This window comes from Falco cherrug, chromosome 8 (genome assembly GCF_023634085.1).
Source record: "Falco cherrug isolate bFalChe1 chromosome 8, bFalChe1.pri, whole genome shotgun sequence".
Lineage (NCBI taxonomy): Eukaryota > Metazoa > Chordata > Aves > Falconiformes > Falconidae > Falco > Falco cherrug.
In genome coordinates, this window is record NC_073704.1 from 63,999,880 (window position 1) to 64,023,047 (window position 23,168).

Sequence of the window (23,168 nt, forward strand, 5' to 3'; positions counted from 1 at the left end):
GAAGCCTCGCAGTTACCCACGTTATTAAATAATGACAGCTCTAGTGAGTCAACATCATAAACCAGGACAAATGCTCCTCACCAGATAATAATCTCTGGGATCCAAAAGGATTATCTCCATCACTGTGCTAGCAGACTAAGCTGCCTGCCAATCATCTCTAACCTAATACCTACAACTCACAAATTCGGTGGTACTTTACACTTGAGCCTGCTGGCCCAGGAGGAGGAGGAGAGGGTTGGAATTCAGGAGCTGCCAGTTTCTAACAAACAAGCAAACTCAAAGTCCAAACCTGTGCAACTCATTAACTGCTCCTGTAATCATTCTGCACAGGTCAAGTGCTGTTGTATCACATTTAAGCGTATGACAAATACATGAATATACACTTGTCCTCTGGGAAAAGTGGGGATAGGAAATGTCACAGACTTACACAGAGAGCCAAATAACCACGTAATATTTTGCATATGCTCAGAAATACAAACACTTTCCATTTACTACATAAACATTTCAAATTCTGACTGCTGGGGTTGGGAACATCAACTCTGAGCTGGCTGAAACAGAGGCAGCAGCAAATCTGCTTCCTTCATGAGGACATCCACGGAGGCAGCAGACTGGCAGGCTTGACATCCATAGCATTGGGAGGAAAAACGGACAGCAAGGAGGGAAAAGAGAAAGGCTCCACCTACATGACAGTCCCAAAGGAAAACTACACTTGCGGGGGGGGGGGGGGGGGGGGGGGGGGGGGGGGGCGGGGGGAAAGAAAAAGTGCTAGGCTGAATTTCACAGTCAAAAAAGATTTCAACTCAATCAAAACCAGAGACTCGGTCCATTACTGCTGTTGCTAAGTTCCAGCTGGAGGCCCTGGTCCACCAGCTAAATCTAGCCTGAACACCAAGTGGGAAGCCATGCCGGCTGAACTCCTCCCTTACTCCCTTCACTACAACCGCTAGCCCTGACCACCCGCATCACTCACTAGCAGGACCTGTGGAGGACCGACTACTCATGACAACCATGGAAAATTCTCCTCACTGCCCATTTTTTTCTCATAATTTTCACCCCTCTGTGCCTGTGCCAAGCACAGCTCCCGTCACCCGCCCTGCGAGGACGCAACTGTCTGATCACCCATCTAACACCTCATGCCCAGGTACCGCAGCTGCGCAGTACTGGCTGCAACCCCTGCTTCTGCACAGGCACCCAGACACAGGAATTCACGGTTCTCCAACCCTGCACACACACGTTCCTCCCACCCTTCCCTCCCCAGAAGTTACTTGCCGTTGCAGCATGGGCAGGGCTCGCAGACCCGTGGCACTAAGCGAGCCCGATTCCTCGGGTATCTGGACCTGCAGCCGCCAAAAGGACACTTAAAGACACTTGTGATGTGAGAGATGAGCCCAAGTCCTCGGTTCACAGCTGGGAAGTGGGCACAGCCTAACAAGAGGCAACATTTCAGTGAGAGAACAAGGCCAGGACAAACCAGACTCTCAAAACTTGCCTTCGTTCTGACACGGCAGAAACAGCAGGACACTGTGTTAATTGTCATATCTTTATTCACCAACGGAGAGGGGGAAAGGCGGAAGACTAAACACATAAGAAAGGTATGGAGATAAATTAAAGCAGTTGAGGAGCACAGACTGAGAAGATAACAAAACAGCAGCCTTTTAGCAAAAAATATTCACAGGGATCAATAATGAGAAACTGGGGCAGGGTGGGAGGAAACCATGTAAACGCAATAGCAAAGAACAGCCATACCTGCAACTCATAAACCTATTACAATGACATAAAGAAATTTCAATTAAAATTATCCGAGACATTTATCTGTCAAAATAAACTGGAAGTAAAAAGTGAATGAGTAACTTCCAGAGCCTCTCTCCCCCAGCCCATCGGTAACTCAGCCTCTGCACCAGAGCAGCTTCTGTCTGGAGGTGCCACCACACGCTTGTGTTGTGCCTGCAGCACTGCTTACAAGAGAGACCCCCACAAAACAGCAGCAATATGTAATATTCAAAATTTAGTCCTTGAATGATGCTTTTTGTTTTCATTTTGTCAGCTGCTACAATCTTCAGCAAGTAGATACAGCCCGAGTAGACACCATGCAACAAGCTTTCCCAAAAACTCTTTAACCCCGACAGAAGGGCTGTATTTACAGGTTCGTGACCCTTAGGCTTTGGAGGAAAACCTGGCCAGGAAAGCTGCTTTTAGCAGAAATGTCTAAATAACCAAGAAGGGAAATAAGGATCAGCTGCCACCCTGTGGAATGAAAGCACATCTGCATCGGTAGAGCCTTTCGTATAGCGCTCTGGGAAAAAACGGAAGCAAAACAACGGGACCTTTGAGATATGAGAAAATAAAGGGAAGTAGAACAGCAAGATATCGAAGAGATAATACATGATATGCTTTAGTGCTCTTCGCAAAACAGAATGTAAAAAAGATACCCAGAAAGAGTCTGGGTAACGAAGCAAGCGCAACAAGAGCTTGGGATGCCTTAGGGTTCCTACATTTAACTCAGCATACTGCAGCAAGCGACCAGACTCTGAACGACTACCAAAAACTAGTGAAAGAATTCAAACAACTCCCTCTCCCCTGCCAAAGTCCCCAGTAACTCAGTCATTTCACACCACCATGCTTCAGAGCATGGGTAAACTGGTGATGGCATCAGTAAGAGGCTTTTCCAGTATGTATGTGAACTCCAGGCTGCCACCATGCAGCCTAAGCAGCGGGGATGGAGGCTGCAGCAGCCCACCCACTTCTGTTTGGGTTTCTCCATGTTCCCCTTCTGGGGTAACAGCCTTGCAGCACTACAGTGGCTCCACTGATCAGTTAGAGTATTCCTGCAGCAAACAGAATGGTCCCAACAGCTGGCTTCTACAAAAAATGGCTTTTCAATGCAGTTTAGATTCTATTTAATTCAAGATATGCATTGCCTCAGACTAGCAAGCAGCAGCAGCAATGCTGCAGTTTCCATTCAGTTGCTAGATTCCCCAACAGGGCCTGGGGAAAAGAGAAAGCTTGGAAAATTCTGTGATTTGGCTTTGGCTAAACTTATATCCAGCACATTTCCTTATAAAACTGACACCGAGCGTTGCTAGCGGAGAGCCTTTACATTAGCTCCATGCTGGCACAGGGAGGTGGTCACTAAATATGAGGCTTGGCCATGAGAGCCCATTTGTACCTCCCTCAATAATATATTAATTTCTTATAAATGTAACTCTTTAAATCCTTACTAAGTGTTTCCTATAATGCAATACATGCTCTTGGCGTCACAGTTACCTCAGGGCAATCCAAAACTTTTAGTTGAAATTTAGCACCTGCCTGAAAGCACTATGTTGTTTATTTAACCCTGACCATACGATGGAAACATGGGGCAGAAATGTATCAGTTGGTTTGGTTTTTTTTTCATACAAAGCCTGACAATAAAGAATCCCCAGCCCTACTCTAAATTCTGTTTCTCTTTCCTACACTAACCTCTCTGCCATGTCCTGGACCTTTCTTCAGCCTGTAAGTCTCCATCTATGACGTTGCAGATAAAAGATCTCCTCTTTCTCAGCATCAGAGAGCACCTCAGACTGTCTCATTATGCTCCCGTCAGGCTTCCCATGTATTTTGAGATGCAAGGTCAGACACTCCGTGCTCCTCTCGCTGCTTCCCGCACCGCCTCCTGGCACACCGGCCACCCCTTGGTTTGGCTTTACCAGCAGCCTTGTGAGGGTGCCTCTGCCCCATCACCCACGTCATTAACGAGGGTGCTGAGCAGGGCCAGAGCCAGCAGGGAGCCCCGGGGTAGCTGCTGACTGCTGGCTGCCCCCCGGGCTGTCACCCCCCTTACGCCCCTCAACCCGTACCGCATCAGCGTTTCCATCAAAACCGCACCCAAGACAGCATCCAAACCCCTTGTGCCCACATGATCTTGTACAGTTAAGAAATAAAGTCAGTGCCTTTTCCTGCAACACTTGCACTACTAATTACATTGTTGACAAAGAAAAAAAACAACCAAACCAACCTGTCTGTTCTTCAGAATGCTGACTCTCTGTTGCCATGGTCACAAATTACCATAGGAACCATTGGAGACATCTGTATTTTTAGATTAAAATTGCTTCTATTTTCACAGCATATAGATCTAACTGAAAGAAACTACTCATTCCTACTGGAAAATACCACAAAATTCAGAGTATCAATTAGGGCAACACCACTGAACACACAAACACGCAGAAATGGGTTAATTGCAAACGGCATTGGGAACTGCCACTTAGAGAGCTACCTCCTTCGGCTAGGAGGTGGTTGGAGTAGCCACCAAAGGGGTCTGAGGACAGCAGCAAGGGGGCCTGAGGACAGCTGCCCTCACACGGTACTGCCTCAGCAAGCCTGGCTGGGAACTGGCTGGATTGGAAAGGCCGGCAAGCTCCGTCTTAACGGCAGCATTACCTCGTACCTCTCCATCACAGCCCCAGCCGGGGGGTGTGGGTATCCCCCACCCTAAGGCTGGACCTTCGCTCCCACGCACAGCAAATACCGACATTCATCCTCGCTAGCGGAGAAGCCTCTGCTCGCTCTCATGACATACATTACGTTATGCCTATACCCTCTGGTGGACAAAAACCAATTCACAACCCTCCCTTGTGCCTTCAGATCAGCACTGTGCTAACGGGAACTTTGTCAGGAAAATGCTGAATGAAAACCAGGCGTTGCTGCTCAGTCTCTGATTTCTGCACTCAAGGAAGGTCCTTCAGTCATCCTCATCCTGCCAGAGCTGCCTCCATTTCTCTGTTTTCTTGCCGGGTTTTCATTCAGCCAACACTGTCCCACACACAGCTCAGCATGCCTGAGAACTCATGGTAACATGTCAAAATAAAAATGTTCTGTATCTCTGTGATTTTCACAGCATTTGACAAATAGTCTAGTAGAGGAGCCAAAGTGAAAGCCCACCAGCTCAGTGCTTTCCCCAAACGGCAGCAGCCCGAATAGACAAGGCTTTATTCAATACTGTGTTCGAGGATCCAGATAACTTACCTCCTATTTTATAAAGCCACCAAAAATCTTCCAACTTCCTTTTTCTTAAGTTACTAAGCATTACTTAGGATAAAAACTTAGCTCCCTTGCATGTAACAGTTTTATCTGCTTGCCACCCAGCCCGACTCTCCTCCCTGACCTGCTGCACAGAACACGACCAAACACCCACCCTCGGCAAGTCAGCACAGCAACGCACTTCTACAGCTGCCACAAATTCTTTCGTCTCAGACAGTTACATATTCCAGAAGACTTGAACTCTTGCTCCTTTACAGTTCACTCTTCCTTGCCACCTTCCCACAAACATCACTTCCAACACTACCTGACTAGATGGCCGCTGCCCCGAGGCTCCGCAGCAAGCACACCTCAGCCAGAACCCACTGCAAAAGGGGGATGTGTCAAACTGCTACTGGCAACAGATGCTCAGACCCCACCTGGGCTGCCAGCCTCAGCCCCTGCTGCACAAGCCACTCTATGATTCTAGGTCAATAGGATTAAATAATGGAAAAAGGCTAAATTTCGGCTCTAGAAGGCAGTATTTTTCATGTCACAGGCAGCAAAATGGAAGTAGCCCCTTGCTTAGTAAGTGAACACATAAGAAACATAACTGGGTCATGAAAGGATAGGAGCTGAAGAACAGAGCAAGGAACTGTTTGCTTACAAGGGGTTCACGGAAAGGTTTTAGGCAAAGAAGCAGCAAAGACCTAGATTTACCTGCAAAACTGCAGGAAACCCCACCAGTTTGCCACTGTTTCTTTTCACTTTATATAATTTTGGTTCCAGTTCTCATCAGAAATAGAGCATTGGCAATTCTGACACTAAATTCTGGGGTTCCACAGAGAGCTGTGTATGTAAGCGCAGCAAAGCCCAGCATTTGGTGCACCCAAAACCACACGTTTTGTGTGTGGTGGGGTAAATTCCCAGATGAATGCATCCTCTGGAGCTCCCTGCTGGTGGTTTCCCACCATAACATATCTACTACAAAGTGATGTGAGGTACTCGATGTTCACCAGGTCTTCCCTGCACATCAGCTGCCCGCTGACGTAACGCTGAAATTTTATTGTTCTGAAGTGATGAAAGGTTCAGGCATCTTAATGCATGTAGCTCAAGCCGAGCTCAGAAAGGTAAGGCGCTGAAAGAAGTGCTGCAAGAGAGAAATCAGGCTCTAATTTGTAGGGTGCAGAGTTCACGTATTGCTTGAGGATCAGAAAGTCAGCAGTATTTCTGGCCAACTCTCTGGCACGCAGCCCATCTTCCACTCTATCGCACAGAACAGGTTCTCAGCTGCTGTGCAGGTCTGTGGTCTCCATTTACTGCCCAAACCAATTGTTCCCACAAGTTACTCCGTCCACCTCTTACGATCTCTTCTGAAGACTCTAGGCTTCTTAACACCACCTATAAATAATATGACCGAGTTATGTTTACAGTGTCCTGTAACAGTGCCAGATTCCAGATGTAAGGTGACCAGGAATCCTTTCTCCTCGGTAGCACTAAGCACACCCCCCCCCTGCCCCTTGCAGTGTATGCATTTCTGCACATTCCAGGTCTGGAACACTAGATTCAGCAGGCTCCAGACCACAAAGAGCACCCAGGAGCTGCTGGGCAACTGCTCTAGGTGCCCTGCTCAAGCAGGGAGGCTGAACGAGATCACCTCCAGAGTGGTCCAGCTCTGAGGACTCGATGATTCTATGAGCTCATACAGCTTCAGCATTCCCTGCTGGTTTTCCAGGTACCTGACTTTACTGGGCGACTCAGAAAGCAGCACCACAGCACACTCCAGCCAGGCAGCACACTGCAAATTCATAGTGGGTAAAGCAAGAAAAGCTGCAGTACCGAATCACACGGAGATGTGATTCATCATCTCCCCAGCAAGAGACACAGCAATGTGACAATACACTGTCCCCATCAGAAAGGATAAGAAAATGAGTTTTTTACCCCCTAGATTTCTCCCTTAGGCAGTAAGCCACACTTTCCAGCATTATATGCAAGCCTGGAAGACAAGAGAGGAAAACTCAGCTCAATCCCACAGCTGCTCTCAAGCGTACGACAACACTTCAAGTTAATGTGCAAGCCTCCTTGATACAATGCAACGTGCAGATCCAAGAACCAGCAGAGTATTCCACAGTTATTCCACCTTCCTCCTAAGGCACTATATTTCCTGCTGATTAAGATGACAAAAAATACAGAACAATTTCTGGCAAGTGGGGGTTCTGTAGAAATCTTGCTTTTTCAGGGCTGAAATTACTTGGCCGTATACTGTGAGGGAGTCATACTTCCAAGAGGGATGTATAAAAAAAGAAAGCCCAGCACTGCAAAAGGACAGTGAATGGAATGCAATGCACTGCAACGGGGGAAGATGCAGCTTCCCTGCAACAAGCTTTGCTTGTTGGTGGTGTTGGTCAGGTGTTGGTCAAGAAGACCAGCATCGCCCTCTCTCATACACCCTCTTCCCACCAAGGAAGTTACTCCAGTCTAAAAGAAATCAGTCCCCCAGCCTTGGAAACGTAAGGCTGGAGAATCAGAAACCTGATAAAGAACAGTAAGAAATTAAGATGTTTAGCTGAAGCTTAAGGTTTAAAACCTGTCAGCAGTCTGCCCTATATTTTCCTATTTCTTACCCACCACGGAGAATACTGCCAAGCAAGAAAACATTTTTCCCTTTCGTGCAGCAACTTGTTAAGTTTCTCTAGAAGGGAAACCACATTTCACACTTTTCCAACTGCCGAACTCTGACTTGTAGTATTACAAAGCATGGAGGTACATTTCTTTCCAAAAGGTAGTCATGGCTTGACGTTGTATCTCATGGTACAGGTATTTTGGGCTAATTTTTAGGCACACAAAGTCTGACACAAACATACCACTCCCTCCACACCCCACCTCCAGGTATCATTTTCTCTTACTGAGTTTCCCCTCTGTGCCCAGACATATTAGAGAAGGGTTATAAACACTTACTGAACACAAGGGGTTCTATTGCTAGGTGAAGATTTAACCATTTGCTTAATTGCACAATGAAGCTCACAGATGACACTGAAGAGAAACTACATTCCAGCATTTCCTGCTGAAAACACTGAACAAAGCTGATAAAAGCATTTTATCAAAACAGCACATTCAGCGTTCTCATTAACAAGAGAATTTCTGCGCAAGACCATGTCATCCAATGCTGAACTATATCTAGAAACTCACTAAGAGGTCACGTGGGTGGTGGCAGATCTGCAGAGGCTTTGATCAAGCAGAGCACAATCTAGCAGCCACGTTTGTACTGGAAGAAGAAAATCGTGTCCATGCTAAGACACTGTTCTTGCTCTGGGTAAGTTCTGCTGCTTGACATTACCAGCTTCATATCGCAGACTAGATAATAGTCCCTGACTCTACCCCAGACTCTCTTACAGCCAGAAGTCATTTAACTCCCCTGTACAACAAAAGCCAGGCTAAGCCTGGCCCGTACTTGCCCACAGGCTACCGACGTCGAGCATCAGTGCTAAGTGAAAGACACTTGGCACAGGACCTAGCACAGGAAGACAAAGGTCAATCCAAATCCCGAAACTGAGTCTTCAGAAATTCTTCCTATGCTTCAAAGCAGGAAGTTACTACAAATGAACCGATTCTAGAAAACATTCTGGAAAGTCACTGTATGAAACCCGAGTGCTCCGAGACTATCACAACGCACGCACAAGGCAAGGGCAAGAAGATCAGCGTAAGGGGACTACCCAGTCCTTGGCTTCCAAATCAAGTCCTTCACAATGATTTACGTAAATAATTTGCTATGGAAATTTTTAGTTTTAAAAAAATATTTCAAGAAATATGGTCATAGAGATATTTGGTATATAGAGAATAATGGTTCTCTCTTGCTCAGTACAGTAAAATCCAGGACAGCAATTCCTCACAACCCCGTCTTCCACACAACCAGTAAAGATTTTTATCCCTCTCATAGAAAGAGGAATTTCCTTTGGAAACAGAAAGAACTCCTGCTTCAGGACATGCCTTTGCATGTACTAGTGAGATACGTATTCAATGTTTGCCAACAAACTAAAAAGGACAAAATACTTGGGTTTTTTTGTGAAATTCAGAACTCAAAGCCAAAGCAAGGATTTTCTCCTGGCTTCTGGATAAGGCCTTGCGGATAATTTCAGACGAGTATTTCTGACAAGATGCAAGTTTCTGACATGGTCTGTCAAGACTTCATTTTTGAAAAGCTACAAATGAAGGTAAACCCAGCTTAACTGGTTTCCTAAAATAACTGGTCAATTCATAAAAATCTGCCACCGAGAGAATGCAAATCAAGAAAAAATTCAGTCCTAATCCTCAACTTCACGAACTTTTGAAAGGCTGTTCTTTAGGACAGAAATACTTGTGGAATGCACTTGCAGAAGTGCTTCTATACACTGTCAGTGGTACAATACTGGGCTCTGTGAAGAATCCACCATAACTTCAGAAATGCGACAGCAAAAGATGTGGGCAAACGCGAATGCCTGCACCTAGCGCTAAGAACGGTCTTCAGCAGGGGCGGAGGAGCCTGGTTCCTTTGATAACTACTTTCAGTAAACATTAAGACCATGAGTATTCATTCAGACACCCATGTAACAGTGCTCCCCCATGACAGGTATCGGCAACAGGAACCCTCATCTCATTAATTCCCACCGACCCTGTTGGCACGTGTACGCGGCGGGGATCTCCCCTTAACAATGTTCAACAGGTTAGAATCCAGTAAGGCTTGGCACGATGGGAATTTTCTCTGCAGCACTGCAATTTCACTCCCACAATCCATACTCTACATTCAGCGTAGCTCTGTCCCAAGTGTTACAGGTTGGTCAACTCTCAGGACATTGATAAACATGGCACATAGTCAGACAAAATTTGTGCAAGGGCTGCAGCAGGATCAAGCAAGTGGACTAATTAATCACTGTATTGTGCCCTGCTCCCCGCTTTTTATCCCCCACCATAAACGGAATCCTGGAATTAGCAAAATTCATACATTAGCTATTTGTCAGTTCTCATGCCCTGAGAACTGGATCTCCTAAAGCTGAGAGACAAGGGCTTCCGAAATTCTCAGGCATGACTGCAGACTATATTGAGCTGGATTTTCCCCAGTCACCTGGCAGAATGAAAGAATTTGTCCATAGTAACAAGCATCAGGATAACATGGAGTTCAACTGCTAAATGGCAAAGCAACAGTCTCCTGGCCAGCTCTGCATGGAACCCGCCTCACGGATGCTCTCACAGGAATCAAGGCGAACAACTGAACCTGAAACAAAATCCAAGCAGCTTCCAAAAGAGCCAAAATCTTACAGGTGCCCAACTTTCCTTCTCAGCAGTTAACTCGTACAGAGACCTGTAGCTACTCCATCACATGTGCATACAACAGCACATTTTCTTAATTAGTCAGTTTTTCAATTCCTCACTTCACCTTCCAGAAAAAAGAAAATAAAGAACAATCTCTTCATCTTCCAGTACTAGTAATGGGAATTTAACACACTCCTCACATGAGCTAGTCCTGTATGCTCAAAAGCACTCGGCATACATCATTTCGGTCACCTTGTCAAAGGGGATGGACATAACGAGTACAGTCCATTGGGGAGGATGAATCATGGTGGGCACCTCTTAACAACACGCAGCTGCAGAAGAATACCCAGAGCAAGAGAAGACATTTTAGGGAGCCACCCACCCCTGTGGAACTCCAGTGTCTAATATTTTTCCAGCTTCTGTGCAATGGATGTCTCTAACCCTAGTCAGTTCTTCCAGCAAAGATTCTCCCCAACTAGGGTTACACAGTGGGAATTCCAAAGCAACAGGCTATGTACAGACATATCAGCATCCCCTCCAACAAACAGATGAAAAGGAGAAAATTCCTGAGGATATGTATCCTCTCCTCCATTTTCTGAATCCCAGCCTCCCCCTTGCCTTGGAATGAGCTCTACAAAGCAGTGTATCTGTTATGTACATGAATCTCAGCTCCCTTCCTTTGGGGAGTTTCCCCTCGAAAGCGACAGGCAAATCCCGGGACAGAGACAGGTGCTGGGGAGGGGGAGGTCTCCTTAGGATGACTCGCCAGAAGCAAAAGAGCCTGCAGCTTTCTTCTTAGGGCGGGCTTTCACGCCTCTTACTGGAAGCTGAGAAGAAAGAAAAAGAGGCATCTTAGGTTACTGTAACACCTAAATGTCTAACAGAAAGACACAAGAATGAAGAGCAAAACCAGGGCAGAACAACTCCAAGGCGATGACGCCCCTGTCCATGTCATCTGTTGTTTCCAAAAGGCGATTTCACCATTCCATCTGGTTTTGGTTAGCAAACAGATCACACTGAGCATATCCATCAAATAGCAACCTGGATAGAACAACATTCTAGAACAGGACAAGCGTGATAATAAAATCAATATATAATATATTATTGTATAATAACTAAATAAAGTAAAATCAGCTGTCTCAACAGAAGATTAGACACAGCAATATTTCCAACTGGTAGCATTCGCATAACACTTCACTACTACAACTCTTCTGCCTCTGGAGTGCCATTCCAAATGCTGTGCTCTGAAAGACGTGGGAACATCCTGAACTAGTTTGCACGCTTCGCTCCAGTGCCTTTCATTGTAGAGATCAGAAAGAGGAGTGCATATATGATCTATGATGTGTTCAGCCCTTCTGGGCAGTCTCGGAGATCTCAGTCAAAGACTTCTGGCAATTCCAGCATCTGAACCAAAGATCTAAACAGACTGAGCATAAAACCCAACATGCCTGCAAAGGGCTTTATCAGAATTTCTATATTCACAATAAACACCACAGAACGGGCATTACTGTCTTCTCACAATTTCATTTTAAAAATTCCTCACTAGGAAGCTTGGAATCAGATTTTGTTCCTCTTATTTCCCTGCTGCCATCTAATATGGTAGGGAAGAAAACAGAGGAGGTCAGCTCAGAAATCAGCCTTGGGTATTTAAAACAGATCCAGGCTGATTTTAAATGCATCTTCAGACCTACACGTCCACCCCTGGAGATAGTGAAAAGCCATCTGGGCTTGGACTCAGGGAACTGGCTCTAGATGGCCTCTCTTGAGCTGTGGGGTTGGACCAGGTGACCTCCAGAGGTCCCCTCCAACCTCAGCTCTTCCACAGTTCTGTTACACACATCTTCATCACACCCAGAGGTGTCCTGTCCTGTACACGGCAAAATCAAGTTAACGGTACAACTTGAAGTGATGCTCTAAGCAATACTTTCCTCCAATTTAATATTTAGCCTGAAAAGCTCAACAATGTGAGTCAGTCATAGAGCACTCTATCTTAAAAGGAAAATTAAAAATAAAATTAGGAGTCCAAGCTGAATCAAGCAAATAGGACCCCAACTTCACAAAAAGGGAGAAGCATTTTACCATGTATAAATTGAACCACAAGAAATGTTTAAGAGTTTAAGAGTAAGAGCAAAAACCTGGAAAGCAGCACCTCAAAAGGCACATTCTACAAAAGACACCAACAGCTGAAAAATAATTGTTAAACTAAAATGGCTCTCGGATGCAGCTGCATTTATTTCCATGTATGGTGTTTTTACAATAAGAATACAGGCAACTCGCCTCCCATCTGAATGTCTCTAAATATCCTGGATCATCACATGGACATATGGAGGGGACAGCTCAATGACGACCAGTCACCCAAACTTTAAGACAAAACCCTGGGGCAAGGGGGAATGGGGAGCGGTGCGGAGGAGGAAATTACATCTTCCCCATATCCAATACGCCGGAGTCCAGGAAGACCTAAGAGGGTACAGAACCACTGCATTTTAAATGAGGGGAAAGCGGTTGTCCCAGCGCTAAACGTCACGGTAGCATTAAATATTCTTTCTTGTCTGTTACAGTCTGAGGACAGAGCCAACAAAACACGTCAGAAGTGTCCGATGCTGCACCCTTCAACGCAAAACCTGAACCAAAGCCAAGCTGGCTCCTGATTTCTGCCAGGGTCTCACAGGCATGATAGAAGTACAAATGCTAGAGGCTGGTACAGCGAGTACACGGCAAGTCAGCCCACGTAGGGCCCAACTAGCAGAGTCCAGCCCCGTCTGCACGGACAGCTTCTAAACACACCGTGACTACGAAGCCAGAGCCTTCCACCAAAGCTCGCAAATCAGTGTTTGTGCTGGGAGTAATCTACACACAGCTCACCTCAGCTTTCACCACCTTCTTAGGCGCTTTGAGGCTCTGGGTGCGTTTAGGAAGCTTGTCTCCTGCATCTTCATCTGACGGGTCTGTCCTGGTCTCCGACGGGGTTCCGTTAGACCTCTGTGCCACACTGCTCTCCTCTCCCGAGGAGTAACAGGAAGCTAAGGAGTATGGGAAAAAGTGTTAGCAAATACTTTTGAAAGATCATGTTTAGTCTAAAACAGACCATCCTGAAGGACCACATGAAAGGGGGATGTCAACAATCCTTAAGAAGGATAATCCATAAAGTACAGAGATGTGTTAGTAGATGGGAGGGGATGAAGGAAGGCAATGCAACTCCTACCAGATAATCTGGAATCTTGCAGCCTTTCTGCGACCCAACGCATGAGAAGCTCAGGGGAGCCTTCCTCCCCTCCTGGCTCCCCACATGAGGCCTCCTACAATGGCCTAGCAGGGTGTTCTGTACCTGAATCCTCAATGGTTTCAAGAAGACTCCCACCAGAGGGGTGCACCTGTGGCTCATGGCTTCGTATATGCACAGCATCTTCATCCCGGATCAGAGTGAGATCCTGCATGCTGAAACTGCGCAGCTTCTCAGACAACACTCCCTGGCCCTAAGAGGACATAAAAACAAGGGTCAGGGGCACCTCGCCTCCACCAGGACCATCTCACGTGGGACCATTTAGAAGAGGAAAGGTGCCCTATTCCCCACTAGGGTGCTCTGAAAAAAACAGAGAAGGGGAAAAAAAAAAGTATGGTCCCAAGATCAACAGGTAAGAGATTAAAGCAAAATCCACTCCACTCTCCCACCACTTTTCTTAAGTCAAAGGGTGGGACTAAGTGCAAGGAAACAGTGGAGAGGTGCCAGCAAGTACCAGCGTCCCTACCAGACCCATCGCACCGATGGCTGGCACAAAAAAAATAAATTGCTAGGGAGTTACAGAAGGTGTTGCATTACCTTTGCAGCTGCAGTAACTGCTGCATTGGCAGCAAGGTTTAACCCTCTCTTGCCAACTCGCATCATGGTTTCATAGCTCTTGTCACGAGCCTGAGTAATGTATTCATCAATTTCCTAGGAAGGCAATGTGGAACATGGCATTTAGCTCCTCATTAGCAAACATGATCAAAGTCTCCCCACCATCACCCTAAAAACCCCAAAGCTCACCTGGATGCTTTTTTCCAGGCTGTCATTGACCACATAACTGCAGTTTCTCTGTTACTTACACAGAGCTCTGCAAATGCAACTTTTACTTAAAGCATGCTGTTTCCAAGTTGCAACAACTGAAACAATGCAGTTGCTTATACTGACAATGTGAAAAACCAGCACGGCTACCAAACATGCTGCTGCTATCGTGATTCAAAGAGCTTAACCACTGACAGTGACTACATGGGCTCATGACGCTGGGTTAGCCAAACATGCTATCTAAGCATTAGGCAAACTACTGGCTATGTTACAATCTTCAGTAAGCTGCAGCACGACATCGTGGTCAGAGACAGAACCATTCAACACCCGCTCATGTCAGCAGCAGCAGCACAACTGGCACGTCCCATGGCACGAGCCAGCTCCCGGGCACGTCGCTACCTTCTAACAACGAGCAAGTACCTTCTCCTTATTGGAAAGCGTTGGGTGCACAAACTTCCTGTAGAGGACACTGGAGCCCTTGGTGTAAGGGGAGAGCAGCCAAATCACAAATGCGATTTTCAGCTCGAAATAAAAGGGAAACCTGAGAGAAAGAGGGAAGAAAAAAAAAAAAGAGAGAGGGAGAGGGAGAGAAAGACGGAGAACTGGAATCAAGATCAGCACAGAGACAGATGGAGATAACTGGTAGGGAGCAGCACAGGCAGAAAGAGCAAAGGCAAGACAAAGGCTCAGAAACAAAAAGAATCTATATATCAGGTCAGAATAGCAAAACCCTCTTTGGAATCCTAGGACATACCTTCTTTGAGTCTCATTTAGTCTTTCATCCATAGCCATGAAAACTCCATAAACAGGGCATCTCTCAGCCCTGCAAACACACCAAATTACAAATCTGATAGCTACTCTCGTCATTCTGAAGTTTGTTTAGAGTATCCACTGGATGTTAATATGACATTAGTTTCCCCTCTCATTTTCAAAAGTTTTCAACTACATATCTCAGCAAATCTCAAGCTCCTGCTAGGGCTGATGGCTGTTTCTGACACCTCCCGCAGGTACACTCCCTGGATACAACACAGAAGGAGCATCAGTGTAAATGCAAGAGAGGAGGCAGCGTGTAAGTCCTTCATCTCTAGCCCTAACCCAGTCAAGACTCTGGGAAGCAGCAGCAGAGATTGCAACAGCGCAGTGCAAACCTCCTGCTGCCTCTATTAGCAGCAGGAGACTCCTGTTTTCTGTGGTCCATGAAGTGGGTGAACAAGCCAACGCTCTTGTACTTTTGACACCTTTGTCTGCTTTTCAAACTTTATGCAGGAAGAGGCAACACTGCCGAGCACTTTTGTAAGGCATGTGTAGCCGTTTCGTATTTCTTTAAAAGATGCCGCTCTCAGCTAGTATTCTTTCAGAGGTGTATGCAAAGCTCAAACAGTAAAGCAACGAAGAAGCTGAAGACACCCTGTTCCAAAGGTTTGGCTGAACACATGTAATGGTGACTTGTCATTTTTGGAGGCCTCCACACTGCCAAGCATGACACACAGCACTGAAAGGATTAAGAACCTGCTTCCCCCGGCTCCACGCCACCCCAGTCCCGCTAGCGAAAGAGAACTTCCTCAAGCAAAAACCACTCAGAGCACGGACACCTGATCTGCTCCTCCACACAACAGGCTGGCAAAGCAAAACAGGTCCCTTCCTTCCACCAGCCTTTTCTTTTTTTTTTTTTTTTTTTTTTTAAGTGTCTTTTAGGCCATTTCTCAAACTTTATCAGTTCACATTAACAGCTTCTCAAAAATATTTTATCTCATGACGATCCTTTTACAGATACTGTGTATTTATCTTAATAGTTTGCAAGTATACGAGATGAAACAGTTAAGACAGCAGCTACTACCCACAACATCTACAGATCTGCAGACCTTTCATAGGGACTGAACACTCATAAAGGAGAGTTTATTTTTAGCATCCTGACACTACTCCCCTCTCTACTACCAACCAACCAAAAAAAAATGTCGCCAAGGAACTCACCAAGAAAGAACAATGTCCGTGAGCGTTTCTGCCGTGGTGAAAAAGGCAAACACAATCCAGTACATCATCCACTTCACCTGCAAAAGAGCAGTCACTCAATGGACATCCACCAGAACCAGGAAGAGAGTGAAATTCCTTCTCAGTAAAAATGACTCATCATCTCCACACATTAAGATGAATCCAACAACAAGAAGGCATACAGAATCAATTGCTAATGAAGAGGGTCACATACCAGACGGTACATTATAGTTTGGGAAAACATGTAGGATTATGTGCTCCAAATAGACAAACGCATACAGAGGCATGCGTGAACGCACGCCCTGTAGCAACATCGTGACACAACAGTGCTGAGGGCCCAAATAAGCTATGTGAAGAGTAAGCAGTTCACTTGTAGTTACAGTCTTTCATATATCCTGATTACTGTAATAAATATATATATACACACATGCGCAAAAGTTTAGTTTCAACTGTAGCCCTATATTTTTTTGATTTAAAGATTTTTCTTGGGGGGTGGGTGTGGGTGTGGGGGGGTGTGTGTGTGTGTGTAAGAAAAAAAAACAACCCAACACCAAAACCACAAATCAACAGATATGGTATTTTCTCTAACTCATTAATAAGCATTCTTTGCCTTAATCATTACTACCAGAAATTACATGAGCATTTCTCTTCTTTTTAAATAGTGACTAAGGATGAGAGGTCAGAAAGCAAAGAACATGCCACATGAACCTGATCTCCTTGTTTACGGTCCCGAGTAGAATTTACAGAGTGCACTTTGTGCTACTACAGTGCGCCTGTATCCTGACCGTCTATCTCCCTCCTTCCTCACCCCTCTCTGCAGCAGTAGGTATTTCTGTCAAAGCAAACAAAATAATCCCCCCCCCACCACACACACACTGCTGTTGTAGCAACAAGCCTCTCAGCTACAGGCCAATTGTTTCTGAAAAGGAATCAGTTGAATTATAAAACCTGCTACCCAAAAACTTCCAAAATCCAAAGAGCCAATATCGTATAAGGGAAATTGCCAGTTTTCTATGCTGTTAAGAAGTAATAATAAATGTAACTGGCAGATAAGTGGAAAGAAGTGGTCTTCGCTCAGAGCTTTTTTTAGTCTTTACTAAAAGCAACTTAAAACTCCTAGTATCATCAAGAATGGGAAAGGAAAACTAAACTGAATCAAATAAATTCCACAAATTAAATCCACACGTTAATTCGTACATTAAAATTACATGAACAGAGTAGTGATAGTCTTTGTTACAGCAAATGAAGCTATAAAAGCAGGTACTTCCCCACACTTGCACACATTGGAAAATTTGCCGATCTGTTCTTGAAAGACCCTCCAAAACTTTCTAAACAATAAAATTATGCTTCCTCCACCCCTGCTCACACAGTGGATGGTTTTGAAAATAGTGGTTAGCAGCCCAAATTATTTCCACTTTATTGTGCAATTTTTTTCACAGCAGAAAGTAGCAAAACTTGTATTTTATGGTACACTCCTGCCTTTTTTTTTTTTTTTTTTTTCCTCTCTCTCTCCTTGTATCATCTGTTTGGACAGGACCAGGACCAGGTGTCATTCACTCGACTTCTAAAGCAACTCTACGCAATGCACGGTGAACTCTTCAATGCAGCCCTTGTATGAAAACGTGTGTGAATATTGATAAAACAACGGGGGCAAACGGGGACCCCAGTGGGCAAGAGATTTCAGAGAAGCTACATACCAGTAAATCTTACTTCATTATTAGGTAAAATTAAAGCAATGTTAATAAAAGCAATTAGCAGAAACGTAGCTATCTGTATCACATAATGACGTATATGTTTTTTGCAGACATAAATTAAATCTCACAAACGTAACAGAATTCTTATGTGGTTTCCACAGGCTCTTGCTCCAGCACCTCCCTTACAGGCAGGGTTCAGGGGGCTCCTACAGAGTTTCCAGCTGGCCTAAATAAACACTCAAAGAAACTGTCAAGGATAAAAAGAGACTCTTGAGGACTAACAATTGCTTAAAAGAGAGGAAACAAAGGATAAAAATAAATGCCCATTTCTCACAATAAGGAAAGTTACCAGTGGAATCCCACAGGCTTCAGTGCTGAGATCCGTGCTGCTCATCTTCATGAAAGATCTGGAAAAGGCTCTGAATAATAAGATGACAAAATGTGCAGAAGGTACTTTTCTATCCAGGGGATTAGGAATGAGTTGATTAAAGAATTCAGAAAGTGATCTGTGCTGACTGTTCTCCAGCTGACCGTCTCATACATGGCTCAGCATGCCTGCGCTTAGATGTGAATTCACTGTCACATTAAATACAAAGCAACGAACTTACAATGTCTGCTGCTTCTTAGTGAAAACTACCGTGGTTACAGAAATTTGCTCATGCCACTCAGGAGGGGTCACTGCAGACAGCCTGATGAAGCCATAAACTCAGTGCTCAGTAAAGTTTTTCATTCTGCTAACAGAATGCTCAGGGGTATTAGAAGAAGAACTGAGAAGAACAGAAAACATTGCTTTGTAACTATTTAAATAAACTGCGTGCTCACGTCTTTGATACTGGACGTGTCTCTTGCTCTCCGTCTTCTCCTGCCACCCTTCACCCTACGCTCTACAGCCAAAGACAAAAAGAAATCTAGCTCTTAAATAAACTAGAAGGACCCACCTTCTAGCTCTAGAAGTCCCTGAAGTGCAGATGATCAGAAACTAGAAGAGCAGAAAGCAGAGGGGAAGAATCACTATTTTTTTTTTTATTATTATGTTTGTAACTACAGATTTTCCTTATGATGTTTGTAATCCACAGATTACAAACACCTTCAAAAACAGGGTCAACCAAGCCGTATTTTTTTCAATCCATTAAAAAGGAGTCACATCTTTGCTGCTGAAGCTGATGACCACCAATTTCAGCCAACTGCACGTAGATAGTCTCCCCAACTTGCACCAAAACCCTAAATAAAGTCAGTAAAAGCAAAAGCACAACTGAAACATAGATTGGACCAAAGCTGAAGGTGACACATAAAAAGAAAGAAATTACTTTAAAACAGTCTGACCTACTAGAAGCAGTTCATCACAGCTGCTTGAGGACTTGTCAGAAATTTATACCATGGTGGGGGAGAAGAGTAAGTTTTCACTGTACCCTGATGCCACAGACGGACTGCCTGTGGTAGCTTCGTCTGTGTCAACTCAACCTCCAACACACCAACAGATGCCCCTGTAAGACCACTCTCCCACGCTGCTGTTAGCTCTTCAGCACTGTGAGCCAGTAGCCGTGCACAGACACCGCCGGCTCTCAAAACGTGCAGCACAGCATTCCGGTTTTCCACTGCCTTTTCCCAGGAAGAGCAGTTTGAGCAGACATTGGCACCCTTTCCTGTGTTGAACAACACTGGGCTCTCTCTGTCTTTCCACTTGGTTGGCTGAGAAGGAAGAAGCGCTCCAAGGATGAAGGAGTTAGGCAGACGGCAGTCCAACACCTGAATGCCTATTTCTGATGTAGCTCTCTCAAGGAGAAATAATTTATATAACATCAGTTTCAGCAGTTCAAATAAATTCTCTTAAACTAACTCCAGTATTTCACTGACACTAGAAACAAGAGGAAAGTTTCTGCTGCAATAATCTGGAATGATCTACTTCAAGAAAACTGTATCAATGAAGCATTAAACAAAACCCCAAAATGCATGCCACACTTCTCCACATCATCCCTAGTGGGGCTTACAACCAGGTCATTAGTAGTGATGTTATCATTAAGATAACTTTACAGTACTCAAGTACCATGTCTCATTTCTTTAGGAAAGCCTTACAGCAGTGTAAGTAACATCTACCAAAAGAAAATCCGATCAACACAATGTTTACGTTCTACAAGGAAACACACCGTTTAATACCTTAACAGCTAACCTACCCACAGAAAAAAAAGCAAGTTTTTACTGTGAAGAATGCCTACAGGCTCAAAGGCTCTGTATTTACCAGGTCTTTATAGGCTGTTTTAAAAAACAAGGGTGGTGTGGGTTTTCCCCTGCTCCCCTCAAGTTCTCAGCAAAACAATTTAAAGCTCCGAAACCTGAGCCTGTCTTAAAGTTAACACAGATTCTGTAACTGGAACACAATCCTTCTGTGACAGAGACTCATGAGCCAGAATAAAACTCTGGGTAAAAAAATATGCGTTTCATGCAACAAATGAAGGTCACAGACAACTGGAAGGAGGAGGAGAGGAAGACCAGAGAAGGCAATAGTGATACAATACATCTTCATACAGAACTTCAAAGGTAACTATGAAATCACAGGATCGTGCGATTATTCCAATAGTTTCTTTTCAGTTTCTAATGTTATTACTAATACACTTTGAATTTTAGTAAGGCTCACTGTAGTTTTGACTAGATCTCCAACACTCGCTCAGAACACCCGTACCAGTTATCCATGCCTCCTGAACATTTGCATTTTGACTTCTCTGCTGAGACCACTATTAAAAACCCCAAAGCCAACACCCCACCCCACCCCACCCAGCTCGATGCTGTGGTCTGTGACACTGTGCACTGCGAGCGAGACCCTCACCCCGGCTGGGCACCTCCTTCCAAACCCAGCAGGTGGAATTTTAAGCCAACACATAGGGAAGGTCAGGGCAATTCTAGAGAACTAAAGCAGCACAGGACAAAAAGGCCTATATCCTGCAATATTTATTGTTGACGCGTCATTCTGTAGGGAGGAGTGGAGCCAGTGGGGCGAGGAGCCTCAGGCTGCGTCACAACGCAATATTGACAACTAGCATCCTACTCACCGGTGTTACTATAACCACCAGGTTATTCCTCGCTGTAGGTAGACAGAAACTCATCTGACCCCTGAGACAAGCGGCTCACCTGGCCGGCCAGCCAGGGACACCCCTTGCGAGGCGATGGCAGGCTGCATTGCTGCAAGGCCAGCCAGGGACACCCCTTGCAGGGCATGGCAGGCTGCGAGGCGCCCGGGGCTGTGGGCACAGCAGCTGGCACAGGCAGGAGGGCAGGGGCAGCACCCCGACGGGACCCACACGCACCCTGCACGGTTACTCAGCCCTTTGTGAGAAAACAGCAGTGATGCTGAAAAAACTACAAAATACAGCCCCGAACCGGAGTACGGATAAAGTTAAGCGGAAAGAACTTGTCCTGCACTTTCAGATGCTTCCAGACGGCAGCGTCTCCCCCGCTCCCCCCCCCCGCCCCATCCAGCATCTCCCGGTAAAAGGCAGCCACGTCTGCGGGATGCGACCCCCGCGTCGGTGGGTGCCCCCGGCGCCTGCGGGGGGGCCGGGCCGCGGCGAACCCCTACTCACATATTCCTTCACGTTCTTCGTCTTCACGGCCTTGTAGGAGGAGTAGGCGGGGTAGAGGGTGCCGAAGATGAGCCTGCGGGGGACAGACGGCTCAGCGCCCGCATAGCCGGGGGCTCCGCGCCGCCCCCGGCACCGCCCTGCGGCCGCCTGCGCCGCTACCGGCCGCCACCCCCCCCCCCGCCCCGGTCCCAGCGGGGCAGAACCGGCAGCACCGCGGCAGCCCCGGCCCCCCCCGGGCCGCCCCCGCCGCCGCGCCCCTTCGGCCCCCCGCCCCGCACTCACACCACGAGGCGGGAGATGATCCAGGAGACCATGGCGGCGGCTCCGGGCGGCGGCGGCTCCGGGCTCGGCGGCGGGAGGCGGCTCCTACCGGGCAGGTTCCTGCAGCAGGCGCGGCCCCGCCCCGGGGGCCCGGGGGGAGGAGCCGGCGCGGCAGAGCGGGGGGGCCGCGGCCAGACCCCGGCATCCCGCCCCGCTGCGCAGCCGGCACGGGGGAGGGGGCGGCGGGGGGTCCCGGGCCGGCCCGGCGGAGGGGAGGGGGCGCCGGGCCGGCCCGGGGCAGGGAAGGGGAGGGGGCGCCCGGCCCAGGGCTAGGGGAGGGGACGGAAGGGGCTCCCGGGCCAGCCCAGCCCGGGGGAGGGAGGGGGCTGCCGGGCCGAGGGGGCGGAGGGAAGATGGCAGGCGGGCCCGGCGCACGGCGGGGAGCTGCAGAGGCGGCGCCGGCCCGGCCGCGGGTGCGGGCAGACGGGGAGCCCCGGCCACCGGAGCCATCTTCCCCAGCGCCGCCCGCCCCGGCCGCTCGGTGGGGCCCGGGGGCCAAGGGCTCTGGCCCTGCGGGGCTCCCGGGCTCGCCCCCGACCCCGAAACCGCGGGGCTGGCGGGGCCGGTGCCCCCTCCCTGCAGCCCCGGCCGAGCGGAGCCCCCCGGGCAGAGCCGGGGTTAGCGGGGGAGGGGCGGCTCCTGCCGCCCCCCGGCCCGGACAGACACTGCAGGTGAGGGCTGAGTAGGCCCAGATCTCTGGATCGCACCCAAATGGCCATTACATAAACCACTTCTTAATTAAAAAAAATAATTGTTAGAAAACTATTTTTCTATAAAAAACCCTAACACCCCCCGCAGCCGACCATCACACCCCAACCCCAAGCCGCACAATCCCGCAGGAAGGCAGCGCCTCGTTAATGGCCAAACAGCCTCTATGGGAACGCAGGAGACCAAAGGGTCAGAGCAGAAACAAAGAGCTGCCGGGGAGGAATTCCCTCATGGATGCGTGAACTTCGGTATAATGAGCAACGAAAAGTACAGAACATTTGTGTTTTCAACTCTTACATGTAATGGAAATTTGCTAATGTCTCTACAGACGGTGACAAAGAACATTTTGTCACAGTCTGCTTTTGGATATGAATGGCCACCAAATGATTGCATAAGGGGCTGCACAATTTACACCGTGGACGGCACAACCGACCTACAAATGGGGTAAGAGGAAACTGCTCTGACTGCTCTACCCCGCCAGGTAATGCCAAGGCATGTGACCTTTGCCAACACAGCGCTGTTTCCCACCGCAGCCCCCTGCCCGTTTCCCACCGCGGCAGC

The 23,168-nt window shown here is 47.1% G+C and overlaps 1 protein-coding gene across 3 annotated transcripts; it reads right to left on the reverse strand.

The window, feature by feature from the left end:
- Positions 1-1,526: 1,526 nt before the first annotated feature.
- On the reverse strand, positions 1,527-22,148 carry REEP2 (receptor accessory protein 2). 3 transcript variants are annotated; one of them, XM_055719129.1, is made up of 9 exons: positions 21,861-22,145; positions 21,579-21,651; positions 16,292-16,368; positions 15,075-15,143; positions 14,741-14,861; positions 14,096-14,209; positions 13,604-13,751; positions 13,141-13,298; positions 1,527-11,105 (listed from the first exon to the last, which is right to left on the reverse strand). In XM_055719129.1, the coding sequence occupies exons 1-9, from the start codon at positions 21,890-21,892 to the stop codon at positions 11,031-11,033; spliced, it is 867 nt and encodes a 288-aa protein (XP_055575104.1). In that variant the 5' UTR covers positions 21,893-22,145; the 3' UTR covers positions 1,527-11,030. The 3 variants fall into 3 exon arrangements, with proteins under 3 accessions (XP_055575104.1, XP_055575106.1, XP_055575105.1); XM_055719131.1 differs by lacking the exon at positions 15,075-15,143 and having other exon boundaries at positions 13,141-13,267; positions 13,579-13,751; positions 21,861-22,148; XM_055719130.1 differs by lacking the exon at positions 15,075-15,143 and having other exon boundaries at positions 21,861-22,144.
- Between the last annotated feature and the right edge of the window lie 1,020 nt (positions 22,149-23,168).